Source organism: Pygocentrus nattereri, chromosome 4 (assembly GCF_015220715.1).
Source record: "Pygocentrus nattereri isolate fPygNat1 chromosome 4, fPygNat1.pri, whole genome shotgun sequence".
Taxonomy (NCBI): domain Eukaryota; kingdom Metazoa; phylum Chordata; class Actinopteri; order Characiformes; family Serrasalmidae; genus Pygocentrus; species Pygocentrus nattereri.
In genome coordinates this window covers 48,303,813-48,317,277 of record NC_051214.1, presented here as the reverse complement: position 1 = coordinate 48,317,277, position 13,465 = coordinate 48,303,813, and the positions used below count along the sequence as shown (strand labels likewise).

The 13,465-nt window shown below is 42.1% G+C and overlaps 1 protein-coding gene across 1 annotated transcript; it reads left to right on the top strand.

Moving 5' to 3' along the window:
* Positions 1–297: 297 nt before the first annotated feature.
* Positions 298–10,017, top strand: LOC108412359 (G-protein coupled receptor family C group 6 member A-like). The gene is made up of 6 exons (XM_037538200.1): positions 298–491; positions 616–907; positions 4,319–5,107; positions 6,143–6,349; positions 6,529–6,646; positions 8,410–10,017. Exons 1-6 carry the CDS (start codon positions 298–300, stop codon positions 9,525–9,527), a joined length of 2,718 nt encoding a protein of 905 aa, XP_037394097.1. The 3' UTR covers positions 9,528–10,017.
* The last annotated feature ends 3,448 nt before the right edge of the window (positions 10,018–13,465 follow it).

Here is a 13,465-nt window from a genome sequence, read left to right as displayed (position 1 = left end):
TGGTTTGTGTTTTCGTGAGTGTATTTCCATCATGTCTGCCTATCGATCGGTTATATGAACCTGGACTGTCATGACCACGACCCTCGATTTGCCCTCAATAAAAGTAACTTATCTCAGCATATGCGTCCGCCTCCTCGCTCCCCGCTGTTACACAGGCATATTGAGACCAGTTTCTCCTGTTCTAATCTCCCACATGTTATGCTTTCATTCTTCCAGAACGCCCTTGTGTAATATTGAATTGTGCTTCATGACAAATTTCCATTCCTTCACTCCAGTGTCAGACAGTGAGTTCTCAATATGAGGTCTGCTTCATGTCTTTCTGTGCTGGGGATGGCTGTAATGTTGGGGTTCTGGGTTAACGGCAGTGATGGCGAGTCCATATGTGGAGCATATGCTCCTGGAGACATTATCATTGGGATTCTGAGCTCAGTTCACACTGACATAAAAGATCTTCAGCCTTGGATCCTTCCAGATACGTCTGCCTGTATAAAGTGAGTATTAGGGAGTCTCCTTGTTTGTATCAAGTTGCTTTAAAAACAATATCCTCACATGATTACCTCTATGTGTTAAAACCACACTCTCATTGTAATTAGTGTTCTTTTTCTCTCCTTCCAGCTTTGATTTAGTAACATTTGTTCAATTTTTAGCTTCAATTCACACAATCGAAATGATCAATGACTCTGGATTTCTTCCTGGGCTTCAGCTTGGATATCTGATGTGTGATCCATGTGGACATGCAACCAAAGCTATACAGTGTGTGGAACAAATGCTTTCTATTAATGGGTCACTTACAGTCCTCTCTGACTACTCAAACTTCTGTCCAACTGTGAAGACATTTTTGGGGGAAAGATATTCTGAAACGTCTATTCCTGTTGCCAGGCTGCTCAGTCTGCACAAGATTCCTCAGGTAATTCAAAATGATTCATCCAATTTCAAACTGATTTATTTCACTTGTAAATGATTACAAAACAATGCTTTACATAAGGTGTGAATGGTTTAAGTGGGCATAAAGTTTATTATGTAATTTTACAAGTGCTCAATATGACCTCCTCTAGCTGTTCGGACAACATTAACATAATCAAATTCATCCCATACTTGATTGAGCATGTTGGGTGTCACTGTACTCACGGCTCTTTCAATGCGTTTTCAGACATTATCCAGTGTTGCTGGGATTGGTGGCACATAAGGATTCTGTTTAACGTAATCCCAAAAAAAAAAGTCACAGGGCATGAGACCTGGTGACGCTGGTGACCTTTTTTCTTGGAACTGTTGGTACCAACAATGAATATTCTCAGCTGTTGGAGGTTCACTGCCAAACTGACAGCCAGAAACACTTTGACACCCCCCCCCCCCACTGACTTTTTTACTGTAGAGCCATGCTGTTGTAACATGTGCAGAATGTGGTTTTTCATTGTCTTGCAATCAAGGCCTTTCCTGCAAAAGACGTCGTCTGAACGGTACCATATTTTGCCAAAACATGTATATGTCATTCAATATTAATGGTACCTTCACAGAAGTGTCAGTCATCCATGCCACATGCAGTAATGAACCCCTATACTGTCACAGATGCTGGCTTTTGAACTGTATGCTGGTAACAAGTCTGAGCTGTCTTTTGCCTGGAGGATGCAGTGTCCATGATTCCCAAAAAGAATTGTAATTGTTCATCCATGTATGGCATTTGGCTGACGCTCTTATCCAGAGCGACTTACAATTTGATCATTTTTACACAAGTAGGCGAAGGCGGTGTTAGGAGTCTTGCCCAAGGACTCTTATTGGTATAGTGTAGGGTGCTGACCCAGGTGGAGGATTGAACCCCAGTCTACAGTGTAGAAGGCAGAGGTGTTAACCACTACACTATCCAACCACCATCATCCATCTGACCACAGAACACTTTTCCACTTGCAATGATGAACTGTGATCACAGACAGCCCATGTAGCGATTTCCACTGCAAAATCATGTCTGTTTTAGTGCCACATCACAGCCCAAAGATCCAGGCTTGCCAATACTGGGTTTCAGTATTGTCCCTTGCATACTTTTTTCCAGAATCTCTTAATGCTATTATGTACCATAGATGATAAAATCCCCAAGTTCTTTGCTGTTTTACGAGGAATAACGTTATTCTTGAATTGATGCACTATGTGCCTGTGCAGTTTCACAGAGTAGTGAACCCTCCCTATACCGTTCTCCTTGCGTGTATATAAGTACACAATTTAACAGCAAGCCAAACTCCATTCAAACGAATGCATGGGAGTCGGGATATAACCTTCAAATCTTGAGTATAAATTACTTTAAGCTCTCATGGTGTAATACATATAGCAACAACGATTAGAAGCTAAGATAATAACAGGATGACATAGGAACGAGGCTACATAGCACTTTTCAACATGAATGAGAAGAAAGCTAAAGCGAACATAAATGTCACATAGTTATAAAGTATTAAACTGCCACTAAAGTGTCTATATAATGTCTGAAACATTTACAGATGATGCTTTCGACAGGGTGAACAAAAAGGATTGCTACACAACTTGAGAATCAGACCGAGCTATTTGCCCTAGCCCTTGGGGCGGTCGTGGGCTGGAGGTTAGGGAGCTGGTCCTGTGACTGGAAGGTTGTCGGTTCGATCCCCAGGCTGACAGTCCATGACTGAGGTGTCCTTGAGCAAGACACCTAACCCCCAACTGCTCCCCAGGCACTGTGGATAGGGCTGCCCACCACTCCGGGCAAGTGTGCTCACTGCCCCCTAGTGAGTGTGTGTGTGTGTGTGTGTGTGTGTGTGTGTGTGTGTTCGTTCACTAGTGTGTATGTGGTGTTTCACTTCATGGATGGGTTAAATGTGGAGGTGGAATTTCCCCAGTTGTGGGATCAAAAAAGTATCACTTTCTAATCTTATCTTAGCAGGGGGAAGACAAAGGCTACCAAACGAAAAGTCCTCAGCAGAGGGTGCTATTTAACATGAAATACGGCCAGAACACTCTCCGCCTGGCAGCTGTGAAGATGCCACATATAACTCTATCGAGAATAATGTTCAGTCTTCCTTTGTCATTAGCAGGATGACCTCAGATAAAGGTACATCTTATGAACTTCCTGCATGTCCCCTTTTTGGGTACCTTAAGTTCAGCCTTTCGAACCTTTCCATCATCAACTTGGGAAGACTTTGGTGACTAATGCCATTGGCCAGTCATTTCTTATTGTCTGGCTTTCAACAGCACAAGGTCACCTACTTGAATGTTTGCCAGTGACTCCAGCCACTTATGACAAACTTACAAAGTATGTAGATACTCTCATTTCCAGCAGTTGGAAAACTGGTCTGCTAAACTCTGAACTTGGCGCCACTGTTAGGGTTAGGGTTAGTTTCTCTGTTTGCAGAGAAAGGAGTCCACCATCCACATAGAACTGGCCCTCCATGAACTGTCCGGTGTCAGGCCCATGCTGCTGTTCGCCTACAGCTCTTCGCAGGCTGTAGATCGCCACTGCTGCTGAAGGGCTTTTTCCAAATACGTGGATTTTCATCCTAAATTCCATAATGTCTTTGTTGGGGTCATTATCACAAAAGCAGAAGCGCAAATAATCCCGATGGTCTTCTTGTACGATGAAACAATGAAATATCTGTTCTGCGTCTGATGTCACTGCCACATGTTCCTTCCTGAAATGGATTAGGACACTCAGGAGAGCGGAGGGGCAGGCTCAGGCTTTCTTTCCAGGGTGCGCCTTAGAGAGGAGAGTTAAAGCTTGTTCTCTATTGTTAGGAAGGGGCAATCTGGGACTTTTGAAAGGAAGAGGGGGCACTCAGCTGTTTGAATCGTCATGGTAGACCTCCTTATCCATAAGTCTTAAAAAGACTTTGTCTTCGATAGAAAAAGCTGGCTTGTCATCGTTATATGTTCTTTTGAAGACAGTCCATCGTTTGATCTGCTTCCCTAATTCAATTTTTCAGTTTCAACATTTCAATGAAATATAGGGTTTAAATTATTTTACATCATTGCATTTTGTTTTCATTTACATTTTGCACAGCAGTCCCAACTTTTTTGAAAATGGGGTTGTACATGCTTGCAAATAATGACTAATAATTTCTGAAATAATGTAGTGCTTTACAACCATAACTCAGGCATTTCCTTTAACTTGCTGGTTGTATTGTGTTCTATTGCATTAGAAAAGCTCTGTTCCCTGAATAGATTAGCTTTATTTGCAGTTTCTACAAGCCAACTTGTGAGAAAATTCACAATAAATCTTGCTAACAATGATACAAAATCTAGTGAATTACATTTCAGTTTACTGTTATTTTAATTGTATTCAAACATTTACATTTTTTCATTACAGGTGGCTTGCACATCTTCTGCAGCAACCCTTAGCAACAAGTTACGCTACACATCCTTCTTTCGTGTCATTCCAAGTAGTAAATACCAGGCGCAGGCGCTCGCAAAGCTCATAAGGCACTTTAACTGGGACTGGATTGGGGTTGTAAGCCTGGATGATGATTATGGTAAAGATATCTATGAGCAGTTTGTGCCACATGCAGAGAAAGAGAGGATATGCACTGAGTTCCATGAAGTGATACCAAACTACAATAATGTGAAACAGCACATCAAGGAGGTGGCTGATATTATCCGAAACGCAACTGGCAGAGTTGTGGTGCTCTTCCTAAGAATACACCACGTAGAGATGCTGTTTGAAGAGATGATTAAAACAAATACTTCTCGCACCTGGATCACCAGCATTCCCTGGTCAATGTCTCGCTTCTTAATGAAGATGAAGGGCATAAACAAGGTGGGAGACATTATTGGCACTACCTTCATCACAGGGAAGATCCCAGGTTTTGAAGACTACCTCCAGAATCTGAGGCCACGTCCAGGGGCAAGAAATGACCTCATCATGGAGTACAAACAAATGAGGTTTAACTGCAGTCAGCAATCACAGCACACGTCCCCTTTGGCCTGCAATGTGACAGACCCCCAGGAGGCAAACGATGACTACCTGCTCGAAGCTGTGGACGTGACGGAGGCCTACAGTCAGAGAGTAGCCGTGTACGCTGTAGCTCATGCCATGAAGAAACTTCTTCAGTGTAATGACACTGCCTGCTCTGGAGATACCAACTTCATGCCATATGAGGTAAAATGTATGTTATAAAACTTTTTAAAAAGTCTTACTACTTGTTCATTGCTGTATGTTTACAGATATACTTTAATCCTACAAACACAAACATTCTGCATTTAATGTACATAGTATGTGTCTTTTAGAAGTAGCTGTTCTCCTGATTATACATTATATGGTGAAAAGTACATGGACACCTCTCCTAATTATTGAATTCAGGTGTTTGAGTCACATGTTCTGCGAACCATTTCTGTGGACAAAATTAAGCACATTGCCATGTGAATTCAATAGACAAGCACTGGCAGTAGAAAGGGTCATATTGATGTGCTCAGTGACTTTAAACATGGCACCATCATAGAATGCCACCTATCCCAAAAGTCAGTTTGTGAAATGTCTCTCCCGCTAGATCTGCCCTGGACAACTGAAAGTGCTTTTATTGTGAAATGTAAGTTTCTAGGAGCAACAAAAGCTCAGCCATAAGGTAGAAAGCAGGCAACAGAGTAAATTCACACAGTGGTCACAGAGTGCTAAAACACATAATGGCAAGTGTCGGTTGGAGTGATTTAAAGTATGAGGCCAACGGACTCACTAGAAACTGGAGCACCAGAAACGTCTTCTTTTTTATGCTTCACTGACTCTGACTAGCTTATTATCTACCTGGTAGTTTAATCTGGGTTTGGCAGATGCCAGAAGAATGCAACCTACTAGAAAGTGTACTGCCTACAGTACAGTTTGGTGGAGGAGGAGTAATGGTCCGGGGCTGATTTGGAATGTCGATTGTGAGCCACGCCTCAGTTCTTGACCCCACAACTGCTCGTTTGGCTGAATGGGCACACATTTCCACAGACACACTCCAAAATATTGAAGAGTGAAGGTTGTTACAGCTGTAAAGGGAGTCAATGCCACATTACTGCCCATGGTTTTGGAATGGGATGTTCAAGAAGCTCAAATAGGTGTGATGGTCAGGTGTCCACATATTTTTTGCCATATAGCGTATTAGATGTTATATATTAATGATCAGTTCCGTGGTTCCATAATTCTTTGTTTATACAGCTTTTGCACATTCTTCGTAAGGTGAACTTCACTTTGGACAATCAGACATACAAATTCAATGAAAATGGCGATTTTGACGATGGCTATGATATCATGATGTGGAAAAAGAATGGTGATGAAAGAATATCTGAGGTGGTGGGAAAATACCTCATAAAGACTGGGGATGTTGAGATCTATAAGTACAAAATTCCATGGACCAACACTACGGTGAGATACAATAAAAACTCTGTTCAAGTGTGCCCAGAACATGAAACTGCACAAAACACACAGAATTACTTGAATTATTTTTTTTAATCTTTAGTACCTCAGTACTATTAAATGTAAACAGCATAACTGTAGATCTTCTTGAATGTTTCAACTAAAGAAAATGCTCTTTTTATATCTAGGTACCCTTATCCAAGTGTTCAACGCCATGTCCGCCTGGCACGGAAAAGAACATAAACTATATCTCCTGTTGCTATAACTGCACTAACTGCAGTGAAGGATACTACTCTGATGAGTGGGGTGAGCATGTAAAATATGAAGATTTGTAAAGTCATTCTCTCATATGTGTCAAGCTCTAGGTCCTGATGGGCCAAAACACTGCAGGCAACCTCATTAAACACAGCTGATTTAGCTCATCAGCTAATTAGCAAGGCTCTCAAGAATTGAATTCAGAGTCTTAGAGGAGGGTAAAGGCTAACCTGTGCAGGAATTTGGCCTGGAAGGTCCTCAGTTGGCATGCCTGCTCTAGAGGTAAGGTAGTGTTTTTTCAACTGCGCTTGGCTCCATTACTGGGAGCTGACTTCACATTGGGGGATTCTGGCAATGATATCAGTGCAGAGTCTGTGAAAGGAAAGCTGGTATATTGCATATCTTCCTCTTCTCAACTGGGTGATGCATGTACAAGTTGATGTGAAAATGTGTGCTCATGTTAATCTGTTGAGGTAAATGAGTAATTTGTAAGTTCTGTAACTCAGAAGATCAATCAGGCAGAAATCTTCTTTTGACAGCCCTCATCAACAGTCATTTTGAAGGTCCATTCTGCAACCTATGACTGACCACTAGTTGTCGTCTAACTGCTAAAAGGCCTAGGGTTTGTTATGGTACATGCCCACATTATTCTCAGCACTACTCAGCCAATACTGCCACCCTCAGTGCCTGGCTCTGAACACTAGAGGGCATCAGTTTCCTTGTGGCATACCCTGATTTGGTCCTCCAACCTTAGTTTGGAAGTGGCTAGAAGAAACCCTTCCCCCTCCAGCTCCATGTGCCTCACAAAACCTGGCAATGTGTCCCAATGAGTGTAGTAAATGCATATTGGCCTGCTGTGTTCGATAATCACTTGTTTGCTCAGTAGAAAATGAGGGTTGAGATGACTAACCATTTCAAAATAGTGTCCAATGTTTTCTATGTAAACTGTTTTCTATGTAAACTTTCCTTTAATGCAGACAACTTGGCACTAGGAGTGGCTATAGTGGCATTTACATTCACAGAGCAATCGCCCGACACATCAAACTGGGAATTACATGAGTTTCCCTTCGGATATCCAAAAATGGTGTCTTGAACATATTCAGTAAACTTGTCTCCAATTACAAAGTGTGCATTTAAACCCCTCCTGGGACTTTTGCCTTCTACTTATTTTAAAATAACTTATTTTTATTCTAAAATACAAATAAGTTGTAACCCTAACATGTTTTTCAAGTGTAATATATCTGTAAATGCTAGGGACACAAAAATGGACGTTACTGTAGAAATTCTTTTAGAGCTTTTTACAGCTTAAAGAACCCCCAAATAATGAAAATGTTCTAGCAAACCTTTTAATTGATATCAAGTCTTTGCACCATGTGGGTGACCATTACATTTTAACAGGTTGTTGACCCTCGCACATCTTATCCATTAATGTTTTCTTTGGGAAGCCAAAAGTGGTTGGCAGGAATCTTTTCTCCTGGTCCTGGAGGGCTCCAGCATAGTTTTGAGCTTTACCTTCTCAAACACATCTGGGTCAACTCACCTGTTAATTGTCAGGTTTCGTGGATGTGTTTAAACAAAGCACCAAACTCTGCTGGACTGCAGCCCCTCAGGACAAGGAATGAACACCCCTGTTCCATGTCATCACTGCCAAGAACTTTTCTGCAGCTTTATTTGTAAACTGTGCTTTTTACTCCAAAATGATAAAAATATAAATTGGGTAGTTACATGAAACAAAACATTTTTCTTTGTTTTGTTTCAACGTGATTTCATTCCTCACTTGTCTGCATGTTTTTTCTGTCTTCCTTTCTCTCCAGATCAACTTGCCTGTGAAAAATGTCCAGAAGGCTCTTGGTCTCTTCCAGGGTCGAGGGAATGTCAGAAATGGAGTATCTGGTTTTTGGAGTGGTCTGCAGCTTATTCCATTGTAGTGATGATTGGAACAGTAATAGGTGCTCTACTGCTGGTGTTCTCATTCATCTTTTACATCCTACACAGAGAAAAACCCATCATAAAGGGCATCTTAGTCATTTCATGTCTGATGAAATTTGGCCTGATGGTGAGTTTTGGAGGTGTAATACTTTTCTTAGGCAGTCCAAACATCCATCTTTGCAGAGCACAACAGACCATGTATGGTCTTGGGTTCACTCTCTGTGTGTCCTGCATTCTGGTTAAGGCCCTTCACATATTCTTAGAGTTAATGTCCTCTAATCCTGCAAAGCAGCGCCAACTAAGAAAGTTTGATAAGCCCTTTGTCATCATAGGAATCCTCACTGCAAGTCAAGCTCTCATCTGCATCTTCTGGATGGTATTTGATCCTGTTGATGTTGAGGAGAAACAATCAAAAACTCAGTTACTTACCCTGAACCGTCTGTGCACTCAGGGCTCTATGTATGGCTTTGGTGCGATGCATGTCTACATTGCTTTACTAGCTGTGGTGTGTTTTGGATTGGCCTTCAAGGGGAGAGATGACGAGACTGATCCTATAGTCTTCAGCATGCTCATCCATCTGTTTGCCTGGCTTTGCTTTATTCCAATCTTTATCACTCAATATGAGTCACGCCCCATCGTCCAGATCTCTGGCACTATGGTCTCCAACTATGGAGTCATTTTCTGCCACTTCACCCCAAAATGGTTTAAGATCTTCTCAGAAAAGGCTGAGACACTGAAGGCAGGTAAAGCCCCAGTTGCTCCTCTCACAATTGACTCAGACTCTGGAGTAATTTCTAACTTAACAAGTGGCTCAAGAGAGTCAACGCACAGCATTCCACAGAGCCGATTCAGCTTTGCAGAGTCAGAACCATCCAACTGGGATATTGGCAGTTTGCATCTGTCAGAAGCCAGTATAGCCTCATTTAGGCATCGGAGACAAAGAAGTTGGAGATCAAGAAGGCTGAGGCCAACAAGCTGGAATCCCACAATAAGAAGTCTCTAGTGGGTTGTATTTTCTACAATGCAGATGTCAAACTAAAAAAAGCTAAAAAGTGTTTATTATCTTTATGTAAATTGAAAGTTATACCTGTGCTTCCATTATAATCACCCCTTTATTTTCTTTCTCTTTGTGCTGATGTTCCTCCAGTGTGGAGAGGATAGTGAGACCTAGACCAATTAAATGGTCTAGAGAAACCTTCATATAGCCACATGCATTGTTTAGCAATTTGATAATGTGTTCAATATGAATATACACGCTGGGAGACTGTGGTGAGTAGCAGTGGTCAAAAACATTTTTCCAGTGTGTGGTGACATCTCCTTGGAAGATAATAGAGATTGACAGATGAGCTCAACTGAAATTCAAAATTCTCAGGCCACCTCAAGTTGACTCAAAAACTGGGTAATTTGGCCTGAGATTTTCTTAGGCAAAGATGTAGAAAAACACCAACATGTCTGGTTAAAAAATGGATGTTATAAAAACACTGTATTCTGTATTGCTCAGTGAGTTCTGTATCTATACATACACTGCTCAAAAAAATAATAATTTTTATTTAAAGCGCCTTTCAAACACCCAAGGACACTGTACAGATAAAATGGGAAAAAAGGTCAGATAAAGCAGAAAATAATATAAAACAATTAAGAGTTATTAAAAGCAGTCCAAAACAGGTGTGTTTTCAGTTCAGATTTAAAAGTCTTGAGTGAAGTGCAGGAACGCAGGGAAATGGGGAGCGAGTTCCATAACTTTGGGCCAACAACGCTGAAGGCTCGTTCACCGAACCCTTGTAGTCGAACTGGAGGAACAGCCAACAGGTGAGCATCAGCGGAACACTTGAAGGGAACACTTAAACAACACAATATAACTCCAAGTAAACCAAACTTCTGTGAAATCAAACTGTCCACTTAGGAAGCAACACTGATTGACAATCAATTTCACAGCTGTTGTGCAGATGGAAAAGACAACAGGTGGAAATTATTGGCAATTAGTAAGACACACTCAATAAAGCAGTGGTTCTGCAGGTGGGGACCACAGACCACTTCTCAGTACCTTTCTGTTTTCTGGCTGATGTTTTGGTCACTTTTGAATGTTGGTGGTCTTTCACACTCGTGGTAGCAGGAGACGGACTCTACAACCCACACAAGTGGCTCAGGTAGTGCAGCTCATCCAGGACGGCACATCAATGCGAGCTGTGGCAAGAAGGTTTGCTGTGTCTGTCAGCGTAGTGTCCAGAGGCTGGAGGCGCTACCAGGAGACGGGCCAGTACACCAGGAGACGTGGAGGAGGCCGTAGGAGGGCAACAACCCAGCAGCAGGACCGCTACCTCTGCCTTTGTGCAAGGAGGAACAGGAGGAGCACTGCCAGAGCCCTGCATAATGACCTCCAGCAGGCCACAAATGTGCATGTGTCTGCACACACGGTTAGAAACCGACTCCATGAGGATGGTATGAGGGCCTGACGTCCACAGATGGGGGTTGTGCTCACAGCCCAACACCGTGCAGGACGCTTGGCATTTGCCAGAGATCACCAGGATTGGCAGATTTGCCACTGGCGCCCTATGATCTTCACAGATGAAAGCAGGTTCACACTGAGCACATGTGACAGACGTGACAGAGTCTGGAGACGCCGTGGAGAGCGATCTGCTGCCTGCAACATCCTTCAGCATGACCGGTTTGGCTGTGGGTCAGAAATGGTGTAGGGTGGCATTTCTTTGGGGGCCTCAGAGCCCTCCATGTGCTCGCCAGAGGTAGCCTGACTGCCATTAGGTACCGAGATGAGATCCTCAGATCCCTTGTGAGACCATATGCTGGTGCGGTTGGCCCTGGGTTCCTCCTAATGCAGGACAATGCTAGACCTCATGTGGCTGGAGTGTGTCAGCAGTTCCTGCAAGATGAAGGCATTGAAGCTATGGACCGGCCCGCCCGTTCCCCAGACCTGAATCCAATTGAGCACATCTGGGACATCATGTCTCGCTCCATCCACCAACGTCGGATTTAGTTGCACCACAGACTGTCCAGGAGTCCAGGTCTGGGAGGAGATCCCTCAGGAGACCATCCGCCACCTCATCAGGAGCATGCCCAGGCATTGTAGGGAGGTCATACAGGCACGTGGAGGCCACACACACACACAATACTGAGCCTCATTTTGACTTGTTTTAAGGACATCACATCAAAGTTGGATCAGCCTGTCGTGTGTTTTTCCACTTTAATTTTGTGTGTGACTCCAAATCCAGGCCTCCATTGGTTAATAAATTTGATTTCCATGTGAATTTGTTGTCAGCACATTCAACTTTGTACAGAACAAAGTATTCAATGAGAATATTTCATTCATTCAGATCTAGGATGTTATTTGAGTGTTCCCTTTAATTTTTTGAGCAGTGTACAGTATATTTTTTTCCAAGTACTGGAAACATGTTTGGCCATCACAAAAAGCCACCAGTTTTCAGGGTTGTTTACAAACAACCTTCCTGGACTGCACAGAGCGCTAACATAGGCTCACAGACAGAGGGACAAATTCATTGGCAGAGCTACTCAAACTCCCCATTTCATCTAGAAGGCTGGACATTTCCCAAATAGTGAAACCTCCCTTTTTGTGCTTAGAGGAGCTGTGGCGGAGATATTTCACTGTGATACACGAATGCACTTGATCACAGTTTATGCTACTTCACATTGTAGGTTTATGAAACCTTATTTTGAATGTTTTTCGCTGGTACTGCCCTAAAGTAAGGCCGCCTTCACGTGTACCATATTTAGTGCAGACCTATCATACGTTTTTTATTAATGGAGTTTGTTTAAACATTCCTGTATTCATATGAAACAGATAGCAATTAAGGTTTATTATTCTAAATATTATACACATGGACCCTCAAGCATCTCTAGTTTTCATTGTTCTATTTTCATAGTGGGAAATGTGAATGCAACAGAGCAGGTGTATCCCTGCAACATTTCCACCAATAAACAAACACTCACTTCTGTAATTTGTCCAGTTTAACTACTTCAGCCTGAAAGAGGTACAGTATCACAAAAGCCCAAGTTCTGGTGCATACTATGAATAATTAGTCTCTAAGTGTAATAAACGTGTTAAATGCTTTGTTTTACAGAAAAGAAAGAAATATGCCACAGACTTTTCTCTATATAATTCATCTAGCACTAGCATGACTGAAATTTCAGCATCCTCAGGACATCACCCCTCCTTCTTGCCAGCAATTAGCAGGACCATCAGCCAACCTTTATTATGTTTATTCACAGAGAAGCACTGAGGAAGCAGCTCTGTGGTGCATCCAGTAACTACTAGTAACATCTGTCTTTCTCTCCCTAACCTCTGTAAATATGTAAATGTATAACATACTGATTGTTGTTGTTAGTGTCATTTCTCCATATCATTATCATCAGTATATTTGATTTTCTACAGCAAATTAAAAATAAAAATGTTTTGCACCACATGTATTTATCATTTTATATATCTATCATTATAAATACGTGTGTCAAGGAGACAATGTCCGCTACAAAGAAATTATGTGGCAACAATTTGCCCTCTGTTCCTTTTCAAGAAAACGGCCTTAGTTAGACCAGACAAGACATGATCCCTGAGATGATTTCATCGACAGTGCATGTTCTTTGTCACAGAACTTCGTCAGCCAGCTAACTTTGTCATACCAGGAGAGCTGAACAGACCCGTTACCTTTCCCTACTTTTTGTATCAAGTCAGTCTTTGGTGTTGATGTGCCCAGCTGTTTAATTCTAACTTTCTCCTCATAAGGAAAACTATCGAATGGCTTTGCCAAAATCAGGTCGACAATATTAGCATTATTTGCCATCATGTGAACCCGCAAGTAATTTCACCAAGCAAATACCAAGAAATGGGTTGCAGTTTGTCTTCCAAGCTTAATAGTCCAAAATAGCTGTCAATCAAGACAGGATTCAGCCTTTCGACTGATCCTCTAATCA

What these genes read in the sequence shown, in the direction of transcription:
- LOC108412359 (XM_037538200.1), top strand. Translation starts at nt 298, where the DNA reads ATGAGGTCTGCTTCATGTCTTTCTGTGCTGGGGATGGCTGTAATGTTG. An exon ending in TTCCATGGACCAACACTACG is followed by an intron (nt 6,350 to 6,528) that starts GTGAGATACAAT and finishes TTTTATATCTAG; the next exon opens with GTACCCTTATCCAAGTGTTC. An exon ending in ATACTACTCTGATGAGTGGG is followed by an intron (nt 6,647 to 8,409) that starts GTGAGCATGTAA and finishes CTTTCTCTCCAG; the next exon opens with ATCAACTTGCCTGTGAAAAA.